This window comes from Numida meleagris, chromosome 5 (assembly GCF_002078875.1).
Source record: "Numida meleagris isolate 19003 breed g44 Domestic line chromosome 5, NumMel1.0, whole genome shotgun sequence".
NCBI lineage: Eukaryota > Metazoa > Chordata > Aves > Galliformes > Numididae > Numida > Numida meleagris.
In genome coordinates this window covers 31,301,611-31,325,118 of record NC_034413.1, presented here as the reverse complement: position 1 = coordinate 31,325,118, position 23,508 = coordinate 31,301,611, and the positions used below count along the sequence as shown (strand labels likewise).

General features: G+C 36.8%; 1 protein-coding gene across 1 annotated transcript in view; it reads left to right on the top strand.

Annotated features, from left to right (window-relative positions):
* The window catches only part of CTNNA3 (catenin alpha 3), a 460,862-nt gene continuing 437,659 nt past the window's right edge, over positions 306 to 23,508 (top strand). The window contains exons 1-3 of the mRNA XM_021399187.1: positions 306 to 437; positions 7,631 to 7,737; positions 16,206 to 16,398. Of these exons, the coding sequence (XP_021254862.1) occupies positions 413 to 437; positions 7,631 to 7,737; positions 16,206 to 16,398 (325 nt within the window). The 5' untranslated portion in view covers positions 306 to 412. The remainder of the gene's footprint in view (positions 438 to 7,630; positions 7,738 to 16,205; positions 16,399 to 23,508) is intronic.

The window sequence follows — 23,508 nt, the reverse complement described above, 5'->3', positions numbered from 1 at the left end:
AGAAGCTGGTCTGAGTCATTGCCTTGAGACAGAATCTGGCATACAACCAGAACGTATGGGAAAACAATGGCCTTGCTGAAAATTACAAGAAATAAGCACCAGAAATATGAGTAATGGCATATTTCATGTCATTTAATTGTTCAAAATCAATTTTAATAGAAGGCTTTTAATCTTTTATTTTATTTTTTAATATATCTATATAGCTGTGCACTTGGATATAGCTTTAAGGATGCCCATCCCCCTGCCACCCTTCCAGCAGCCACTGTGTCCTGTCAGTCATCCTGAAATACACTGGAGAGCTTGTCAGGCAGTCCCTTGCAGATGCCTCAGAAGCCAAATAGTGAGCCAAAGCAGTTGCACTGAAGCTCCCTAACACAAGGATATTACATAGGCAGTTTCTTTAGTGCTGAATATGGACCGTTTGTATTCTAGCATAGGTGAGTGATGTGCTGTTAGTTTTCTATTGACTTAGCAGGAAATGGATTCTGAACTTTTCTAATTTTTGCAGAATATCTTTGGCTCTGCTTTCTAACGCAAACTAGCTGATCTATGTCTGCATACAGTGTACTTACACAATGATCTAAGATAGTGCAGGTACTGTGTTCACATTGTATTGCAACTTGATAGAAACTCTATTTTTCAAGGGTTTTTTTTTCTTACTCCATAGCACTCAATATTTTCAGCTTGGACACATCTGCTGACAGGACAAGTTCTTATTTTAAGTTTGCTGCACTTGTAGGAGAGTGCAGGTGGTTGCTTTACTGTCTGTTTGGAGAAAGAAGAACTGTATCTGGTGACACATGCTTAACATCCTAAGTGTTGTAAGAGTTCCTGGTCTACAATGCTGAAATTGCGTACTGCAAAGGTTAATGTAACCAAGTGTGAGGTTAAAACAGCCTTTTAACGAAACATCTTGCAGTCAAGATCTGTACTGTATTTAGAGAGCATGTTATTATTGGAGTAGGTATATGCATGTCAAAAATAAACAAAAATAACAACAACAGCAAACCAAAAAATAGTAAAAAAACAAACAAACAAACAAAAAAAACCCCAAAAACCTGTGGTCTTCATTTTTTTTAATATCTTGAGGCAGGCACTGAAATTTCTCTACTTAATAAGTGGAAATGTCAGAAAAAGGCCCAGAATAATCTTTATTCCCTGCATCTGTTTCTTTGCTACCCTTTATACTTGTCTCTATTATGAACAAACAAACAAACAGAAATGGAGAAACTTTTTAACTAATGTGGTTAATAATACTGTCAAGAGTCTGGAAAGTTGAAGAAGTGGTAACAGTGTCAAAATAAATAATATGAAGTTTTGTACTTTTCACTGCATTTGTTTGCAAATATGTTTTCCTATTTTGTCTGCTTAATGAGAACATTAGAATTATACTTAGGAGAAAACAAACAAAAACCCCAAACATCTAAAATCAGTAGCTAAGCCTTTAAATAGGTTATTTATACCTTAGAATATAAGTGAAATTTTCCAAAACAATAAAGCAAAATTTGCCATTGATTTTCAACTAATGATAATTTGTTGGCTTGCCCCAAGGCAAAAAAGCTATTGTTGATTTCAGAAACCTGAGCCAGAGCTGGAGCAAAGAATAAAAATGCTTGCATTAGACAGTATGCTAAGGTTTAAAAACCTACAACTACAGAGAAGATAAATTCTCTGCACATGGAGATTTTTCTTATCTTAAAAAATGGAATTGGATTTGTAACGCTTTATAAATTTGAGGTATTTTTAGTGGGAAGTGATTATAATTACAACCAATTTGCCAAATTTTAGAAAAGGCCTGATCATTGTAGATGATATGTTGTATAGGAAGGTATGCTGAGAGAAAGGGGGAAGCTTTTGCTGCAAGCAGCAAAGGTCTCATTTTTGAATTTTGAGTGAAATAGCTAGTAACATCCTTCTGTCAGTGAATTGAGTGGAAGCCTCTACAAACTTAATGCATGGCTATAAGTGAAGAAAAAAAAACCTGAGAATCATCTTGTGAGGTTTTCAAATCTCAGTAGAAGCACAAAGTGCTGTTTTCAGCCAATTCTTATCTATTCCCTTTCATCCAATCTATATCAGGTCCAGAAGGAATTCACAGCATAATCAACATAATCTATTTGCAATCATTGTGATGGATTTCAAGAAATACTCATGTACTGGGCAGTTTGTGGAAAATTATGTCAAACATAAGGATTGTGAACCAGCAGTATCATTAAAAACCTTGAATCTTTTCTTTATGTGAGTAGAGACCAGGCTCTTCGAAGTGATGTAAAGAACTAATGAATTGCAGATAGTAAGAAAAAACGTTTTTCAAGGTTGTAGTATGATTTAGTTTGATATAATCAAAGTGAATCTAGAGGAGAGTATCTTGTTGAATTAAATGGACTTTTTGTTTGGGGATAAACACAGCAGGCTGATGCTTCTCTGCTCTGTGAATGGAAGTTCATGGGCTGTACAAACATGCTGACAGGTTGGCAAAGAGATGACATATACACTCTGTGCCAGTGCTGCAGGGACAACCAAAAATGTATGTACTACTGGTTTTATTATGGAAGAGGCACTTGAAAAAGCTATTTATTGGGAAAACAGTTTAGTTTTGAAGCTGATTAAGAAAAACAGAGACCTGAATGAGAGATATTTTATGACTTTCAAATGAAATAGTTGGTACTAGAGGAACGCTCACTTTAGCGGATTATAAAGGCTCTCCCACCAATTTTTGCTGTCTTCAATTCAAGCGTGTGTGTGGAAGTCTAAATGTTGGTGAGAACCTGTGTTTGAGGTTACTGATAACATTTGCTGTATTAGCAAGAGAGTTGCCGGAAGTCTGTCATGTAGCTGTAGCTACAGACAAGCTGGAGTTTTGATGTACTTTACAGACAGAGAACTTTCTCTGAATTTTCCTTGTTAAAAATAAAATGATGCAGCTGATAGGTGTTAGCCTTTTGAGACTGCATTTTGTACTAAGTCTCTCACTATTGAGGGGTAGAAACTTACATCACTATGCATTCAGTATTTTTCCAAATAATTATATAGTTGAGAACTTGGTTTCACTTCTGTTTCCAGTTTGAGAGCATGAAGAACCAATGGATATTTAGAGTAAGAATCACTATTGATAAAAACTGTAAAGAAAGCTTGCTTGAATGAGTGCAGTTTAGATATGTCTTTGGTCTAAGCTGTAGGAGGCTGTACTCTAGTTGCATAGTTCAGATCACCTAGGATGTTGTGTGCACAGTGTCAAGAAACTGGGGGACTTTGGAGTTTCATGGTGTCTTAAATTGTGGGTTTATGAAGCCCTCTGAGTGATTGTGTTTGACTTTTGTTGGTTCCTCTGCAGAGCAGATGGAGGGAGTCTGCATTATTTCTTGCTTTATTGCATGTGCACTCTGTTATGACAAATTGATTACAATATTTGACTAATTTTGCAATTTTCTATTTCTGAAAGGACTAGATAGTGTCTGGAGTGTACAATCTGAAACTGTATAAAACTTTTATCCTGAAGAGCCACTTTGTATTGAAAATTCTGAATTATTTTGAATGCTTCACACTCAAGATATCCTTTTCTAAGACTGAGTACTATTGAGGTATTAAGATTAGTGACAGAGGTCATCTAATCATTGCAATTTATGGGTATGTGTAGTACCGTTAACTGCTCATTTATGAAGCTTGACGAATGCTACAATTAATGGAGGAGTCACAGCATGAAAATATTACAGAAATGAGGATAGCATTTGTGTAACCTGTGTTTTATTCCCTGCAAAGCTTTGTAGTCTTAGAAAGTCATTGCTCATTTTCAAAAATCTTGTTGGAATTAGAACTCAAAGGTACCAAAGTTGAGCTTTAAAGCAACGAATCCAGTCCTAGCAGAAGGGAAGTATAAACAGATACAGTTAGGATTACTTACCCGCTATTTCTTCCATGAATTAAGCTCTCCTTGTAAGTAGTCAGGACTGTGGCTGTGATAATAATAACATTAAAGGAATGTTTTAGTCATGAGCCAAATTGTGTCCTTATGTAAATGATAATTTCAAGTCATTCAGCTGTCAGACCAAACCTAGTTCTGTGACTGGATGAAAGTCTAGGAATGAATCACAGGCCTAATTTGAATAAGCAGTAAAACTTCCATATGGCTGCAGCTTCACTGAAATGTTTCAATGGATTTAAAATAAATAATATGGATTTAAACTTGATTCTTCTTAGATCAGTTAGCTCAATTTAATGCCTTTGTGTACAGCAGTTTTCATGCCAGATAGGGTTTCCAGCTGCTGGCTTACCTGTTAACATTCTGTTACTGAAACACAAGGCTAGGCGTCAAAATGTTTCTAATGGTGCCAGAATCTGAATTCTCCCATGGAAATAAGTAGTCGTACTCAATTCTTAATGGAGACTTTCCTTCACTGAACGTTTTTCAGAGATAGTGTTCTGCTGTGTAATCTAGTTTCTTGGAACTTTCTAACCTCTGGAGGTTTGAGGGAAAAGTGGTTAGTTCTAGATATGCCAGTATTTCAGAAATATTTTTCTGAATACAGGTAATTGAAACCATACTTCTGAAAAACAATTCCAGTATTGATCTCAGAGTGCATGCATACCATGTTGTAGTTTTACCAGGAAGATGCGTGATGCCATCACATTTGATTAATAAAAATCTTTATGTTGTTTTGTCAACAACAACAATTAAAAAAGCCTTTTTAATTGCAACCTTCTCTTCCCAGGTCACTTCTGTGTGGGCATCTTTTGCTTTATAAGGAGATTCTGAAAAAAGGACGTACTGAACTGTGGAGTACAAAACAATTGTTGACTAATAGTCACAGTAGAGGGCTAGGACTGGTAAACTACCAGACGGAGGATTAATATTGCCTCTCTCTATAGTAGATTTTCATTTTCCAGATGGTTACCAGTCTGATGGGAAAGGATTGATTCTTGTTACTTCTCTGTAATGAAGTGATTCTTGATGATACAGTTTCTCCCTTCCAGTTCTCCCTTTTTTTTTTACCCTATAGGGTTTAATCATAGAATCTCAGAAAGGTTTAGATTGGACCTTAAAGCTCATCTAGTTCCAGCCTCCTGCCATGGTCAGGGTTGCCACCCAGTAGATCAGGCTGCGTTGGCCCCATCCAACCTGACCTTGAACATTTCCAGGTATGAGGCATCCACGATTTCTCTGGGCAACAAGTTCTAGTACCGCACCACCCTCTGAGTAAAGAATTTCTTCCTTTTTTCTAATCTTAATCTACCCTCTTTTAGCTTGAAGCCATTACTTTTTCTATTACAATACTCCCTGATGAAAAGATCATGGAAAGGGACTCTCTCTGTCGGTACTTGTCCTTGTACTTGAGGAGTACCAAGTATTGCCTTTTTGACAATTATGTATGTGTATTTACTTTTGTTTTCAATCAAAAAATTCAAAAAGAGACTTGACAGATTAATCATTAGTGCGTCCTTAAATAGATACTATTTAGGGATGTGCCCTCTAATGTCAGTTTTGAATGCTGGAGGTGCATGGGAAGGATGAACCATAAGAAATGGCCAGGCTTGCACGTCTTCACTAAGTAGACTGACCATGACAAAGAGACTGAGCTAGATGGACTGTTGATCTGACTCATTAAGATATTTATTATGTTCAATGTGCTCGTAGATATTATTTCTGATGTCTTCTGTCTCTTGTGATTTTCCTTGGACTGAACTACTGAAGACACTGCTTGAACAAAGTCTGGAAACAAAAATATTTTGCCTTGCCCTAGCCACCACCATCAGCTGTTTTGCTCCTGGCTCTGTGAATAAATAAGTATTTTACAGTGAGTGGAAAAGAAAGAGCAAAAGATACTGAGTTGTCCTTCTCAAGTCACTACCTAATGGCTATACTGAGGTGGTGGGAATAAGAGACAAGATCTGGATGCTTGCCTGGGGATTGGATTAGATGATCTCCATAGTTCCCTACCAACCCTTATGATTCTGTGATTCTGTAGATAGAACTTTATCATAAGGAAGGATACGTAACAGTTTGAGCTAGCAGAAGAGCTGCAGCCCCTTTGACTAGGAGACATCTGAATTTTTGCAGTGCTGAATAATGAGGCAGGGAGTCACTTCCCTTCAAAGAGAGGGATAAGTTACACTGAAGTCTTTTAAAAAGGTGGGAGCAGTCTACTTGATGATTCACTGAACAGAAAGAGAACCACTGACAAGAGTAATTTTTGGTGTCCCAAATTTTATTTCCTTGGCTTTTGTTACAAATGTCTAAGAAATAAATGTGTAAAATATGGTGAAATTATTTGCATTGACGTTTCTAAAGTTGTCTGTTTAAAAAAATTAATTTATATGGAAGGAAAACTGTAGTTGTCAATTTCGTGTCAGGATTGTTCTCTTTATCTGTTGACTTGTGAATAGAATTAAAACTGAAAAATCAGTTCTTTCCATACTCTCTCACCTGATTATATGCAACTGAATCTATGGAAACCTAGGGCTGCAGCTAGTATAGTCTGTAATAAAGCAATAGACGTAGCACTTGTATCACCTTCACTGAGATTGCCAAAACTTAAATGACTTCTAACCTTAATTCTTTAATCATCATTCATACTATGATTGCCTGCAAGTGAAATGTGGATATCTGTTATAAGACAAACAACAACTTGGTATAGAAAGCTTAAACCTACTGCATAGTATTAAATCAATGCTAGGTTCACCAGAAGGTTACAATATATCCCTTTAGCCTGCACAATTGAACTACCTTATTACTTTATTATACAACATCAATGATTGTAATAAGTCCTGCTTAAAAAGGACAGATATCCATTACTTTTGTGTTTGAAGCCTTTATTGGATAAAAAGGCTTTGCTGAGCTGTGTTTTATGGGAAGCTAAGTTACTGGAAAATTCAAGGTGTCTTTTATTTTGGAGCAATAATTACTTGCTTTCCTACTGAAACACAGTTGTAATTCTTTGCTGGCATGCACTCATTTCACTGCAGCTTGAACCAGTGAACTCAGTGAAAAACCTTAAATTAACATCAGTGAACTCTGGATCAAGCTCCTAATGAATGACTTACTCACTTTAAAGATCTTCCTTAGCTTTAATTCCATCTTACTGACTTCAGTTATAAGTTTTCTTAACTTAATCTGTCTTGACACTTAGAAAACCTTTGCTACTGCAGGGTATAAAATAACTAAATGTTTCACTTTCTCATGCTGTTAATTACCAGGACTTTTAGGAGCTTCTGTATATATTTTTGTTCTCAAACTGTTTGTTATGGCCACTGTACTTTAACACATGAGTAAGCTATAGGTCTTATACACATAACATCAGTGTTTTTCATCAGTGATGAATTCAGTAATAGAATTTTTCAATAGATTTAACAACGAAATATATGCTTCCTTAAAAGCTTGATTTTATTGACTACTACAGAATTTACATTTAAAGGATTTCTAATGCAGTTATCCTTGTGCATCTTTAAAATAGCAGACATTTATATGTATCTTAAATCTATTATTTCACAGTTTATGCAAGTATCTGTTCCTGTTGTGGAACCAAGCCTGTACTCCAGGAAGCAGTTTCTGGACGCTGACAGATGGCAGTGGGCTCTCATGGCTAATAATTGCATACTAAATTATTTTTTTTTATCTTTTTTTATCCGTTCCTAGGTGAAATGTCAACAAAAGTAGCAAACATTAAATTGAAAGCTGATTCTCAGAATCTGAAGATCCAGACCTTTACAGTGGAGAAATTACTGGAACCGCTGATAATTCAGGTACTTTAATACTGCAGAAAAGAAGTTAAATAGGTATTTTAATACTGCAGAAAAGAAGTTAAATAGACATGCAGAGAAGTGAATGAAGTTGAAGAACTTAGGCTGAGGACACTATTGTGAAAAGCATACCCATGACTCTTCTGAAACTGTTGTTACTCTGGCTTGGAAACTGTGCAAGGATCATCTTCTTTCAGCTTTGGTAATTTGTGTAGTCACTTCTGTTTTTGCAAATGCTACGGTGTATGTTACAGCAACTGTTGCATGTTTTAGCTAGTTTTTTTGCATGTTATTATCCATGGGCATTTAAATGTGGAGTGTGCTACAGATTGAGTTCAACTCATGAAAAGTGTCATATTGTAAATAGTGGATGGTGTCATAGAATCATAGAATTGCTCAGGTTGGAAAAGACCTTCAAGATCATCAAGTCCAACTGCAACCTAACCATACTGCTTTACATGAATTCTGAAAAAAATACTATTCTGTTGTATTTTAGAAGAGATTCGCTAAGAACCGTATAATTTGCTGCATATTGTATAAACATAACTTAGCACTTTTACTTCCAACTAAAGAAAATTTGAACTGAGGGATTTTAAAATATGCTATCAGGTTTGTTGATGAAACTTTCATTTTGAGAGCTGTTATTCTGCATACTTGAGTTTTATTTCAAGTATTCACTGGTTATATGTGGTGCTTAAGGAGAGAATCTTTAGCAGACTGTGTGTATATTTTGTATGGATTATAAATCTTTTATTTTTTTCCAATACAATGGCAAGGACCTACGTGCAGAAGACTTGACATGATTCTGCAAATGATGTGGGTAACTTAAATGAGTTAAAAGACCTCTTAACAGCAATATGTAATGTGAAAAAGAACAGGAAGGACGTCTTCTATTTTAAATCTCAATCTATGTTGAATACTTTCTGCATTTTATTTAGTGGTGTGCAAGTACCTGTTTTTAATTAGTCAACTGCATGTACCACAAGGATGCCTGTCTATTGCTGTCCTTCAGTCTTGTCAAGATTCTGTATTTCAAACTACTTTTCACAGCTGTACTCTGCTCATTAAGTATTCTTTTTCCTGGTACCTGAGGATATGTTTACATGGCAGTCGTTGCTCTGGCTGCAGTTTCTGTAGGTACAATAAGCTATGACTTCACATTCAGAACTTTTACCCATTTGCTAATATACAAAGAATACTTTGGCTGGCTTTACAACCTGAATAACCATAGGTTTAATGGCTTTGAATTAATTTCTGTGATTGGTTAATATCTTTTCAAACTCACTAAGTAATGCATGTTACAAGAGAGTAACTTTTTGTTAAGTAGTATATGTTAATAAACAACGAACAAAAATGTAACTGGGAGAATAGTTAGGTAAAAAGAACATAACTGGGTTGAAAATCCAGTATTCTGGCCATTATTTTGTTTATAGACATGTAAGAATTGGGAATTTACAACTTATTTAAAAAAAAACAAAAACAAAAACCAAACAGCTACACATACAAAAAATATATGTAGTTTTCTATTATCTCCATTTTATTCTAATTACAACTTCTCTATTAAAAAATAAATGAACTATCATTTTAATTAAAACCACAACTGTTATTGTTGTACTTGAATAGATATTAAAGGAAACATATATATTGTTCCCTCACATGGCTCATTAATCAGCATCCTTTGACTGTGTCAGCCACTTTGGTTTATGGTAAATTTTGTTTCTCCAGGAATGCACTTCTTTTTACACACTACTCTGATGGTGTATTTCATTCTTTGTTCTGGGAGCCAGTCCTCTGCAGACTCGTTACCTGGGCTTGCCAGAGAGTTGTGACCAGATAGCAAGGACAAGAAAATGTCAGATATGTTTGGTGTGATGATGCTTGTATGTATTTGCATTTTCATCTCAGGAAAGTCCTTTCTTCTAGAAGTGCCCTGTATAGTCTGAAACCTAAGAAAAGAAGTGCTGACAATGTATTATAACAAATGCTATTTGAAAAACTGCTTTAAAAGCTACTTAAATGAGATCAATTTATCGTTAATGAAGTTATATTTCCCCCCTCGAAAATTTGTCTTTGCTAATGTCAACGATTTACAGGTGTTTGCCCTGGTTCCATGACGAATGGTGCAGGGGACCCACGGACTCATGCCCTGGGAAAGGGAAAAGGGAAAAAGGGTAGGGAGATGGGCCTAAAAATAAAACAGCGGCAACAGTCTGAGGAGAAACAAACTAATTTACTAAATAAGATATCGGAATGCAAAATAACACACTATAATACAATATAATTACAATTCAAGCTAATAAATCCAATACAATGAGAGAGAGTGTTCAAAATTAAAGTAGGCCTTACTCTAATACCGATGATAAGATGGCGGGGGAGCGAGATGCTGCTGGGATGAGAGACGGGCGGAAGGAGAGAGAAGGTCTCATGATATGCGAGTTCACCCATTCGGAATTTTATTTATTTATTAATTGTGTGATTGCCCTGGAAATTTTTTTGAATTGATCTTCTTTTCCTTCTTCACCTATTTGTTCCTTCTAGAAAATTCTCTCCTCTTGAAAGTAATCTTTTCGTAATTATTTCAATTTAAGCTTTTATTAACTAAGCTACTTGTCACTTCTTTTGCCTTCCTTTTATTATATATTTATTTGTGCATGGTATGATTAATGCCATATCAAACCTCAGTAACAGCTCAGTTTTTGGGAAGTTGCCAAAATTGACCATTGTAAAAAATCGGTTTCAGAGTGATAGGCTTGGATGGGTCTAGTCTGCATTCTGAGACCATCTCTTGTATATTGGTAGGTCAGCTTGTGCTCAGACAGCTGCAACAGTGGACATTTTTAAAAGAGGTGAAATTTAAATTTTGGCCTGAGTCTTACTGGATCAAAGAAACCCAATAAAACAAACTAATATGTTTTTGGTTTTTTTTTTTTAAATTCTGAAATATGGATTAAAGAGCTTGCATGTTAAAAATGAAAACTCCTTCAGCTCAAAAAGAATGTGATTTTGACTTTTTTCCCTCAAGCCCCTTTGTTTTGTACTAGAACTGTTTTGTAATAGAACTCTGAAAGAGGCACAAAAAAAAAAGTTGAAAAAGCAAAAGCAGAGATTGAAAATGAATATTAATGGAAGGTAACTGAAGGATGATTAAGGTGTTGGACAGGCAATAAATGAAAACTGATCTATGATTAGAAAGATAATCAGCCGAGTTATAGATAATACAGTAGGACTGTGCTCTGGCCTGATTCACTTAGCTGCTGCTTTGAATACAATTTAACTTTATTTTCAGATATATGTTCTAATGTATTGAATAGTCTTATAATGCTCTGGTAGGAGCATTTATCTCTGTTCATGATCCTCTGAAGTCTGTACTGGCCAGTTACATTAAGACTTAGGACAGTCATTTGGTTAATGGCTTCAGTATGAAAGGAAGCTTAAAAACAAGAAACAGCCTGTGCAGAAGTCATTTTGGAAATGACATTGCTAGATTTCCTCTCTCTTCCCTGCAATCTGCAATTGACAGTGGTGATCACTTTGAGACTGAAAATAGTATGACCCACTGTTTTGCATAAAGCCGTCTAACTTGGTAACTTCTCCACTCTTCAAATGAAACAAATCCCTAAATAAAGATGTCTAGGGGATTGCAGGAGGGCCAGTATTGTTGCATCTCCCCCTTGGCATCCCAAGCAGTGACCTGAGCTAAGGCGGTATGTTAAAATATTGCTGCGCATAGCTCTGCAGAGAGAGAAACTCACATGTGGAACGTGGCATAACTGTGTTAGTGTAATTCTATGACTAGCATTATACTCCTATACTGTACTCTTATGGGGATGTACTGCTAGTTGCACCGTGTCTTCAGAGTAATGGAAAATTTTTTCTTTAATCCTTCTCAATCCCCTGCCCCCCATGCAAACACTGGAAGGGATTGTCTTTGTCCATGGCTTTTATTTAATTCCAGTTGTTTTGGGGAAAGTATGTTTGAAAGAAAGGCTTTTAGGTACAATTCCCTATCAAGGTTTTCTGGTAAATACATCTAATGCATTAAAAATGAATATTGTCAAAATTGATACCATTCTGCTGACAGCTGCTCTGTTGGAGGTTGGGAACTTGGTTAGACAGTCTTTCCTTAATTCTGGGCTCTTATCAGAGATGCACTCTGCTGTGGAACAAGTAGTGTGAAGCGATCAGATAGTCACGAAGTATTTTCATTTGCATAGTTGTTTTCTATTGGCATGCTTGTGCAATGTTTACTCACAAAATAGTTAATGTAATGGAAAAATATCCTCTTCTTTATCTCATCCTCAGAGATCAAAGCTTGCTGAATCTCTTTGGTAATTTTACTAAGGATAACATTTAAGACTAGATATGAATTTGCTTCTGTAGTGTTGTTAAAGTTTAACCCTGCAGGCAGCTCAACACCACTCAGCTTAATTTTAACTTGTACACTTGTTAACAACACACACCAAATTTTAACCTGTATTTGAGATCAGCTGCTCACTCACTTTCCAGGTGGGGTGGGAGAGAGAATCCTAAAGGTAAAAATGATAGGAAATCATGGGTTAAGATAAAGACAGTTTGCTAGGTAACGCAAAAACTGTGTGTGCAAGCAAAGCAAAACAAGGATTCGTTCATTAATTCCCATCAACAGGCAGATGTTCAGCCACTTCCAAGTCAGAAGGGACACATAACAATGTAATGGTTTAGAAGACCATTGGAAGACAAACACCAACACTCTGAATGTCCTCCACTTCCTCCTCCTTTATCCCAGCTTTAATTGATAGGCATGACACCACATGGTATGGGACATCCCTTTGGCCAGCTGAGGTCAGTTGTCCTGGATGTGTCCCCTCTCAGCTTCTTGAGCACTCTCAGCTTGTCTCTGGCAGGGCACCATGAAAAGCAGAAAAGTCCTTGGCTCTGTGTATGCACTGCTCTGCAACAGCTAAAACCTTCAATGTGTTATCACTATTTTTATAATAAAATCCATAATACAGCATTATATGAGCCTCTGTGAAGAAACTTAACTCTATCCCAGCCATGACACTTAACAAAGTAGCGTTAGACATTGTCCCTTTTGAATTTACATTAATTAAAAATTAAGAAAGGTGTGACTGGATCAGATTAATATCACTTCATTAATTCATGAAGGAAATGCTTCATAACTGCTTTTACTTCACGATCTTTGCAAGTCTTGTAAGATGCAGATTAGCCACTTATTTGGAGACTGTGTCTGAAGTTGTCTCTATTTCTATATATACACACACTTAATATATGTTATGTGTGTACATGTATACTTCTCAAATATTTCAAAGAGCTTTTCCTTACTAGGCATCTTTTCTTCCATAAATTTATATTCTATGCACAGATACAGGCTATGGAAATTTTATGGCTATTAGAGAGAGGTAAGTTTTACAGAATACTTACAAACTCATGTGTTTCAGGATTTCTTGTATTATATTACTGATGAAAAATAAACGAGTAGAAAGGAATTTCTTTATTCCCATGTCGCACCAACAAAACTTTGCTCACACAGAAATGATTCACTGCTGTTTTTAGTTTGGTATGGTGAATTTACTTTATGCACAGTGCAACTGAATAAGCAGTATTTGTTTTTGTGGGCAACACTTTGTTATTCCCAAACATCTGACTCAGACAAAGGGTTGTTAGCATTTGAAACAGTGAGGAGGTACTTCTGCCATTGTCATTAGATTGCTATGTTCATATATTGTTTTTTCAAATGTCTAGGGATTGCAGTTGCTTAACTAAATTCTTTTTCAACGGTAATAAACTATTTTGTGATTATTTTATTTTTTTTTATAATAATAAAATCTTTTGGTACTCAAGGTATAAAAATGCCATTATCTTTAACTACTGCAATATGAAAAGATTATTTTTAAAGACTGGGTCTGGTTCTGAGTATAGCATTGAAAGAACTGCTGCACAGTGCCTTAGGAATTCAGTATTTGTGAATCATGACAAAAACAAAAAACAAAGCAATCCTACAAGCCTAATAAATAATGGCAACAACTGACAACAACTAATTTCCAGCTGTGATTGCATACAGACTTGAAAATCTCACTCTAAAAACTCTGGTCTTGTAGTAATTCTCCTCCCAAACATCCAAAGTATTGTGAATTATGGTATTGATTTCCATTGAATGCTGGGAGATATCCATGTTGTATATGGAATAAGGATGATGTGGTAATGTAAAAATAACTGAAATGCAATTAGGCATGAGCTAGATTAATGGGGTATGTTTTTTTCTCTCTTTTTTTTTTCCTTCTTCCTTTTTTTTAATTTTTTTATTTTTTTATTTTTTTTTTTTATTCTTAGCCTTATAATGCTATTGTTTTCACTGGGTATTCTGTCACTACCATGCAACCTGTACTGACAGTGGATCAAAAGAGCATGTCATATTAGTTATGGCTTAATTTAATTCTTTGTGTTGGATCATCATTAAGGTTTTGTATTCCTCATTGGGATTTTGTGTTGGAAAATGAAGTGGATTTTCTGTGTCTATTAACTTACATGAGACAAGAGATACCTATTAAATTTTAACTTGTATTTGATATCAGAAGCTGCCTCTGTCAAATGGCATTGGTCCCTTTTTCTTAGAAATTATATTTCTGAAATTTCCTGGCAGTGATGCTGAAGATGATGTGTCTTAGAATTATGAGCTTTCACCTGCAGTAATGATTATTTTTCTTATTTTGACATTTGTTTCCTTTCTTCTTCCTCCAAAATGTATGAATAAGCAGTACAAGTATTTTACTTAAAAATGAACTTACAATAAAACTCAGAAAAATAAATAGTTAAAATATCTAAAAGGCATCTTAATATTTTTTAATATTTATTTGACAGATTATTTTTTAAAGTCGTGTTCTGACTTCCTTGTATCAGTTTAAAATCTCTTCAGATGGCTCTTAAAGTATTACTGAAGCTTCATTAAATGGTCTAAAGATAATGTTGTAGGATTTTTGTTTGTTTTGCTTTTAGAAGATATTTAAATTCCTAGTGTGTTCTTTAGGAGCTGGCTGGTGCATAAATATTTTTATTTACTTTCCTTTGTGGCTGACCAGAATACCCAAATCCTTTTTAAAAAATCTGGTTCTGAGCTATCTATATTGCTATCCTCCTTATGACATACCATGGCATACCACTGATGTTAAGTGGTTGGTCTTAGTTTTCTGACCTCACATTCCACATTAATGACATAACGGTCAAGACTTTTTTTCTTTCAGTGATGGATGGGCTTACAGAAATGCCTTCCAGAAGATGTCTGTTATTTACTCTTTATGTACTGATTCATGAAGAGCATGAACGTGCATGAATTTGTGAACACTGGACCTTCTCCTCCTAGACCTGTGAAGGGAGCACTATTCCACAGACGAGCTCAAACCACATTCTGTACTCCAGCCATTTGCTAAACATGCCTGCTGGACTAAGAAACTCATACACAGCTCTAACTTTCCTTGCACAATGTTGTTGTCAGTTTTCTTAATGCACAAAGAAATAGGCTGATTTAATACGATTGGAATGCTATTTAATAAAATGAAGCAACTTATACTTAGAAAATGTGTTCATTGAGTCCCATGACTAGATCTGTACTTAATTCTACACTGTCTATGTTTAGGCACAGAATGGAAGAAGGAGGATTAGTGAACTTACTGAAAAGAAAGTATGTCTTGAGATATTTGTAATAACACTTCGCTTTAAAAATCTTTTAGGAGTGTTCCTATGTTGCTGACAACTCAATGCCTCAGAGAATAGTCTGCTGCAAACATTTTGTTGGAATGTGGACGCTGTGCTGAAATGATGAGGAATGTGGAGTGGGATGCTAAATTAAAATACCTTCTTTATTAATGTTAAAGTGCATTATTAAAAACTGGATTTTAGACAAGACTGCAGTAATCTACATTCTGTTCAAAACTGTGTACAACTTTTATGCTGAAAGGTCCTCAGAATTCTGATGCATTAAGTTCTGGCCACTGCAATCTTAGCATATAAAATGAGAAAGCATTTTGAAATGTGTTTATACTCAATTCGGGTATTTGCTTCTGAGACAACTTGAGAGATTTAAGAGGGAAGTGCGGGAAGATGCAGAACTACTGCCTGCTTGTCTGAAGCCTCCTTAAATAGCATTAGTAATTTTTATATCATGATGTAGTTTTTATAATAAGCAGTGCTAGCAGTTTATATCAGGATTAATATGACAATTAAATTTCCATTGAGTTTGCTTTGATCTTACAGAAAGAAGAACATAAGGATTAGGAATATCAGATTAAGTCTGTCAAACTTAATAATTTTGCACATTCTCATTGTGTGGGCTGGACTTGACTGTCTCTCTTTGAAGCAGGGGAAATCCCATGGTTTATTCTCAGCTATGATTTTATTTTGTTAATTTGAAAACAGCATAAATTGATTTGCTATAGAACTTACACTGCTATTCTCTTTTTATTTCTTTTTAAATGTAGGTTACAACACTAGTGAAATGTCCACAGAATCCTTCTGGTAAGAAAAAGGGACGTTCAAAAAGAGCTCGTGTCTTGTTAGCTTCTGTGGAGGAAGCCACTTGGAATCTGTTGGACAAAGGGGAAAAAATTGCCAAGGAAGCAACTGTCTTAAAGGAGGAACTTTATGCAGCACTGGCTGATGTCCAAAAAGAAAGTAAGTGTATGATATAACTTAGGCACCGCAAGGAATTAGCTTACCCGTGTAACTGTGGTATGAAAATGAAGCTGAGATATCCATGAGAAATATGCTTTCATGTGCAAATGTCAGAAATTTATACTGTGTCTGATTGTATGCTCTCAGATACCACTGGTAAAGAGGTAAGACACGCAAGCTGGGGCTCTGGAAAAGCGCTTATGTCAGTGACAGTACTGTCTTTAAAAATTTATGTATGTTCTCTTTTCAGTGAAGACAGGATCCCACGAGTTGAATTTACTGACTGTTTAGCACATGTTTAAGTTAATGCACATTTTCAGGAATTGTAGAATCACCAAGGTTGGAAAAGACCTCCAAGATCATCCAACCATACACCTATCACCCATATTTCCCACTAAACCATGTTGCTTTTCTTGGAAAGAGCTGTTTTCCTGAATCTGAGTTCAAGACCTTATTAGATAGAAATAATAAGAAAAAGACACACTCCCTCTCTTGTGCAGTAGTAAGAATTTCATTTATGAAGATACAGTAGGCTTGTTTGGAGTTACATTTTGAGTCTTCAGTAGAAGAATGATGGAATATTCAAGCTACTGTAGGGCTCATCCTCTTGTGTCAGAACAGCTCATCTTTGGCCAGTTTTTGCTATGTTCCATTTCCTGATAGCCTATCTCCTCATTTCCAAACAGGCTCCCAGAGTATTAGACACAGTATTTTAGGCTATTTGTTGCTTTGTTGATTTTTGCTCTTGTCACGGATAATCGGGACCGAGTTGGCTGAGTAAGAAGCTCAGGCTTGAGCAATTGCATTCTGAATGATAGACATCTAAAACAGGTTCCTTTATAAGTACATCTTGAAAATTGATTCAGGAGATGATATCAGAGGAAAATTAGGACAGAAGAGTAATGCTCTTTGTGCCTGGTCATTTGGCAACGGTGACCTCTCATCAATACTCCATGAATTTTAGAAGTGAGTAACTCACGATGGTTGCCTGGCTTCAGACTAAGAGGAGCTGATGAAACCCTTTCCAAGGAAGTAGCAACAGACAAAGAGGAATGGTCTGTGCCATAAAATTATTGTCAGACCATCTTGTTGAACGAACTTGTAACCAGGCTTGGTTTTATCAAGAAGTGGACTTCTACTGCCTTTTAACTAAGCTTTGTAGTGTGTACTCTTATGCTATGTGATTATTTGTGCCTGAAGGACTATGTTAGCCATTTGAGTCAGGACTCTGTATCACCCTGCCCTTAATAAAGTAACAGCTTCAGGATGTTTTTTCTTTTGTATTTTGCCTTCCTCCGTATGCAGCTGGTACAGCTTCTCAGACTGCAGTTGTTCAGAGTAGTCATTACTAGCTATTTGTTTCTTCTGGATCCAATAAGGGCTGCATTTCAGAGTCTGATATATGTATATAGTGTCTGAGATAACTTAAGATACTTTGAGATTAAAAGTGTTACAGCCAGCAAATATCATTGTTATCTGTCATATTGATCAGTTCAGCTTTTTGAAAAATCATCCATTTTGGATTAGTCTTAAAATGTTAGCCCATCCAGTCCAGGTCGATAACACAAGACAAGAAAAAAAAATATAGTTTTATATTGATTTTTATACATAGGTAATGTAAAAATATTTCACATCTTCAATTTATGTATTGATTCTCAGCCAGGACTAGGGATGACTACAAAAATAAATAATACGTAAAGTAGATTATATACACCGCATACATTTTAAAAGAAGGTTAAATCAATGTTATTACCTATCATTATGCAATGACGAATTGTTAGCTTGCAGCTCATTTTGCTCCATGAATTTGCTGAACTGCTCAAGTTAATTTTAAAAAGTTGGTGAACAATCATACAATAAATAGTAATTTGTTGATTTTACAGGTATTTTTAGTCCTTTGGAGCTGTATTATTTTAAATTTGTGGTGTGCCCCATCACATGTAACTTTGCCTGTTGTTGAAGTCGCATTCTGCTGCTGTTAAATGTCACTTGTTACTTCAAGCTCTTTGTAAAGATTTGAATCATAAATTCTGATAAATTGTGTTTGCATGCAGTCACATGCCATTCATATCATAGCATACAGTATTTGATTTGCTCGTATTTTTCTGTGGTGACTGGCAGGTGTTCTTATTCATATGCTTTAAAATCAGTTATAAATTTTTACATGTTGGCTGCAGTTTATATTTAATGTAGACTGGAATTTTGAAATAATCCTCTAGGTAATTTCACTCAGATGTGAGGCAAACGATGAGTCCCAGAGTTGCAGACCAATGTCTAGAAAAAAATAAAATCTTTTCTCACATTTTTATCATATATTGCTGCTCACTGAGCTTCTTAATGTTATGGTTTTGTGATTTTTGTTGTCAGTATTCCACATCATTACATCATGTAAAGCATGGGCAGTTAAAGAGTTAATTCCCTGGTTACTGCAAACTGCCTTTTTTGGTGTGCCCCTCTGAGGGGGAGGGGAGGAGGTGCACTCCCCAGTGGTCTTTGTGTGGGAGGGGGTGGTGAAGCCGCGTGGGAGACGCGGGGTCTGTTCCTTCCTGCCCGGCGGAGAAGCACGTGGTCCTCCTGCAGTTTACTGTGTAAGATTTTCAGCCTGTAAACTCTCTGTTACAATTCTACTAGCCTCATTTTTTATATATTTAGTAAAGTTAGTTGTTCCTCCTCAGATTGGTGCCGCTGTTTTTGTGTTAGATCCGCCTACAAGTCCCCTGCTTTTCCCCTCTTCCCATTGTTTCCCCAGGGTGCGGGTCCGCGGCATCCCTGCCAGTTTAGCCGCTGGATCGCCCGGGGCAGGCCCCTACCTGCCGACAATTTTTTTTTTTCCTTTCCTCTTTTCTCTTCTTTTTTTTTTTTTTTCTTCCGGGCCTGTCTCCCTTGTCACGGACGCAGACCCTTAGGTAATACCGTGACATTAAGTAGGAGACTTTGACATTAGAATTAACTGCATAGTACTTTGGAACAGTTACGGCCACTGTGAAAATGCTGATTCAGTATTCAGTATTGAATGCTGGTCAGTATTCAAGGACCATCTCCTTCAAGCCCAGAAGCAGTGCACCCTGAGAAAAAAGAAGGCAGGCAAGAATGCTGGGAGGCCTCTGTGGATAATCAAGGAGTTCCTGGACTTAGTTAAGCACAAAAAGAAAGTCTATAGGGTGTGGAACCAGGAACAGGTTACCTCGGAGGTCTACAAAGTTGTCCGAGCAGCCAGGGATCAGGTTAGGAAAGCTAAAAACTCAGATGGAGTTACCTTTCCCAGGTACATAAAGGGGAACAAGAAGAAATTCTACAAGCGTATCAGTGATAAAAGGAAGGCCAGGGAAGATGTGAGCCCTCTCTGGTAGGAAATTGGAGACCTGGACATGAGGGATACAGAGAAAGCTGAGGTGCTCAGTGACTTCTTTGCCTCAGTCTTCACTAGCAAGGGCTCTAGCTACACCACCCAAGCTGCAGAAAGCAAAGGTAGGAACAGGGAGAAGGAACATCTACCTGCTGTAAGTGAAGATCAGGTTCGAGACCATCTATAGAACCTGAAGATGCACAAATCTGAGGGATCTGACAAGATCTTTCTGTGGGTTCTGAGGGAACTGGTGGATGAAGTTGCCAAGCTGCTATCCATCATATTTGAAAAGTCATGGAAGTCTGGTGAAGTTCCCACTAATTGGAAAAGGGGAAATATAACCTCCATTTTCAAGAAGAAAAAAAAAAGAAGATCCAGGGAACTACAGGGCAGTCAGTCTCTCCTCTGTGCCTGGCAAGATCATGAAGCAGATCGTCCTGAAGGCCCTACTAATGTGCATGGAAAATAAAGATGAGGTGATTGGTGGTAACCAAAATAGCTTCACCGAGGGCTAGTCATGCCCGACAAACTTGGTGGCCTTTTATGATGGAGTTACAGCATCAGTGGATAAAGGAAGAGCTACTGACGTCATCTACCTGGACTTGTGCAAAGCATTTGACACTGTCCCCGCATGAACATCCTGGTCACCAAATTGGAGAAAATAGATTTGACACATGGTCCACTCTCTGGATAAGGAATTGGCTGGATGGTCTCACTCTGAGAGTAGTGGTCAACAGCTTAGTGTCCAAGTGGAAACTGGTGACAAGTGGTGTTCATCAGGGATTGGTGCTGGGACTGGTGTTATTTAGCATCTTTGTAAGCAACATGGATGGTGGGATTGAATGCACCCTCAGCAAGTTTGCAGATGACACCAAGCTGAGTGGTGCAGTTGACGTGCTAGAGGGAAGGGGTGCACAACCCAGTGAGGTTGAGGTTGCCTCCTCCCTGAAAGCGTTCAAGGCCAGGCTGGGTGGCGTTGTGAGCAACCTGATCTAGTGCGAGGTGTCCTGCCTATAGCAAGAGATGATCTTAAAGGTCCCTTCCAACCCAAAGTATTCTATGATTCTGTGATTTATTACTTTTGGAGCTCTTTAATAGAGTTCTTTTTAAAGGAGTGATTAACGTTTTTCACTTACTGATAATAATCTTGCTCATAATATTTTTGCGAGTACAGGAGGAAGTTAGCAGGGTAGAGATTTGTTGTATTTATATGATGCAGTAGCAACTCATCTAATGTCTTTGATCTCACAGGTGATAATTTTAATACAGAGGTTCTAAACATTTTGCTTTTGGGTTCCTTTCAGGAAATGCTTAATTAATTTTAAGACAAAATAGTTATGTAGTTTATATGGGGAAACACTATCTTAAAGTCCAGAGTTTGATGTGTCACTACTCCCTGTTGCAATATGTGTATATATATATTTTGCATTTACATCAAGATGTGATGTGATTGAATCATAGTTTTCAAGCAATTGTATAGGCCTAGCTAAAAAGTTTGGTGTTTAGTATCATTACTTGCTGACCAATTTGGTCAGAAACAAAACAGTTGCTACCTATATTGCTTCCATCTATTGCAGTGTCAATCTTGTGTGCGTTTAGCTGTTATCATGTCTCAAGCGTGTTCCTAGATGAACCTTACGTCACGCATAACATAGTGAAAGCATGCTACTTCCTAGAGTTACATTTTGAGCTTCCCTTACCCTCTAAGAATGAATTATTAAAAAAAAAATCAAAAACCCAGAACAATACCAAACAAACAAACAAAAACAACAAAAAAACCCACTTTCAAATGTCTTGAGAACAAAAGGCAGGGAAAACTTTGGTATAGAAGAAGTTTGACTATTCACATAAGAAAAAAAATGGGGAGGGCAAAGTGAGGATATTTAGTAAGGAAGGGGGATAGTGCTGATTTGTATTCTTATTCTTCCCCAGAAAATCTCTTAAAAATGAGCTTTGTTTTCTCATCCTACATTGATGTACACAAGCATACTCTGCAGCTCATTCTAGGAGGCAGAATTTAGATATAAAAGCTTAAGATCACCTGTGTTGCACATCCTTTTCATTAAACCAAGAACAGATCCCGTGCAGAAAAGCTTTGGACATATCTATCACTGGCTCGGATGTCCCCAAGTGTGAAAAAGTGAATGAAGAAATTGATATGAGGCACGTTGGGGGTGTATGTGGTGGCTCCGATTACGCATTAGGAACAGCAGTATGAAATGTGGAAGTAGAACTTCCTGGTACACAGCAGTAAGATAATTGCAGTACAACAAAATACAATGGTATCTGAGCTGAGTGACAGACTCTGTGGCAGGAGAAAAATGTCCTGTCACATCTACTGTAAGATATTGTGACAAGCTGACTTATAATGGTATTGTATATTAAGAACATGCAGGAGACGTCCATCTGCCTTGCTTTGACACTGATAGTGCCAATTCCAGCTGGCTAACTATAGCAGATAAAAATGATACTTGTGGTGGAAGAACAGGTGATCATAAAATAGTATTTTTGCATCTTTTGTTTTTAGAAAGTGTAGGCTTGTGTTCTGATGTGAACTGACTCCCAGCCTCCTCTGGTTCTAATTCTGTTTATGCCAGTAGTGGAACTTAAGGCCACAAATACTGGTGTAATCTGGGGTTTGGAAATACACAACTGTTGGTATAAAAGACTGATTTTTCTCTTGAGTTTGATACTAGAACTCCTAAATGATGCAGTGGCTATCAAAGTGCTTGTAGAGGGATTATTACTGAAAGTCTTGCTGATACACAGACAACAGCAGTCACACAGTTATTTGCTCTTCTGATCACAGTAACCAGAAGATTAATCCCTGTCTTAGATGTAGCTGACAGTAATTCACATTTATGATCCTTGAAGACATGATAATTACCATGTGTGTTACACAGACAAAAAAAAATCTTCAATGGTGTTTAAACAACAGCAACACAAAAACCCAACCAAACAATAAAAAAACCCTACCCTGCTGTTACTGAATGAAAATACCAATCTGAAAGATAACTCCTTAAGACCAATGTGGTATTAAGATGCAAATGTTATTTTATTATGGTGCTGAATGCATGAGGGAATTGCTCCACCTAATCATGCATGCCTGGCACAAAAAGTCTTCAGATTATAAACATTTTACTCAATGCATTTAAAATTGCATAAGCATTACTGATCTGTTGGTATGAACTATTTGGTACAATCTGATTGGATTAAGGCCAGTTGGTGTGTTTTGTTTGAATATACATTCAGTTGGCAAATCTAGTGGCCATATTTAGTTATTCTTCTTTACTTCCCTGTGTGCTGCCTCAGTTCCTTGCGGTTTACCACCATGATTACTCAAAATGCTGTGAAATGTAGATAGCATAAATCACATTATAAAATGTACCACAAGATAAAATGTAGACATGGGAAGATGTAAAAATATGCCTTGTGACATATTGGTATAATCTTTACACTATCACAACCGTGTTTAAGTCACTTCCTGCATATCTACTTGTTGGCAAACTGAGCATCTAAGAATGCATTTTGATGCTCGATGTGCTGTCTATTGCAAGGAACACCAAGAGATTTGAAATCCTCTCTTTTCACTGGCTCCAGTAGCTCCCTCTCTCCCTTAATCAGTGGGCTCTCTTTGACAACTGTTTCTTTTGGACTGTAAGTCCATCAGCCTTAAAAATGAGGTTCAGGAAAGTGAGTGTCAGGACTTTCTTGCCAGCAATACCTCCTTGTGAGAGAGCACAAGAATTGACACAAAAATCATT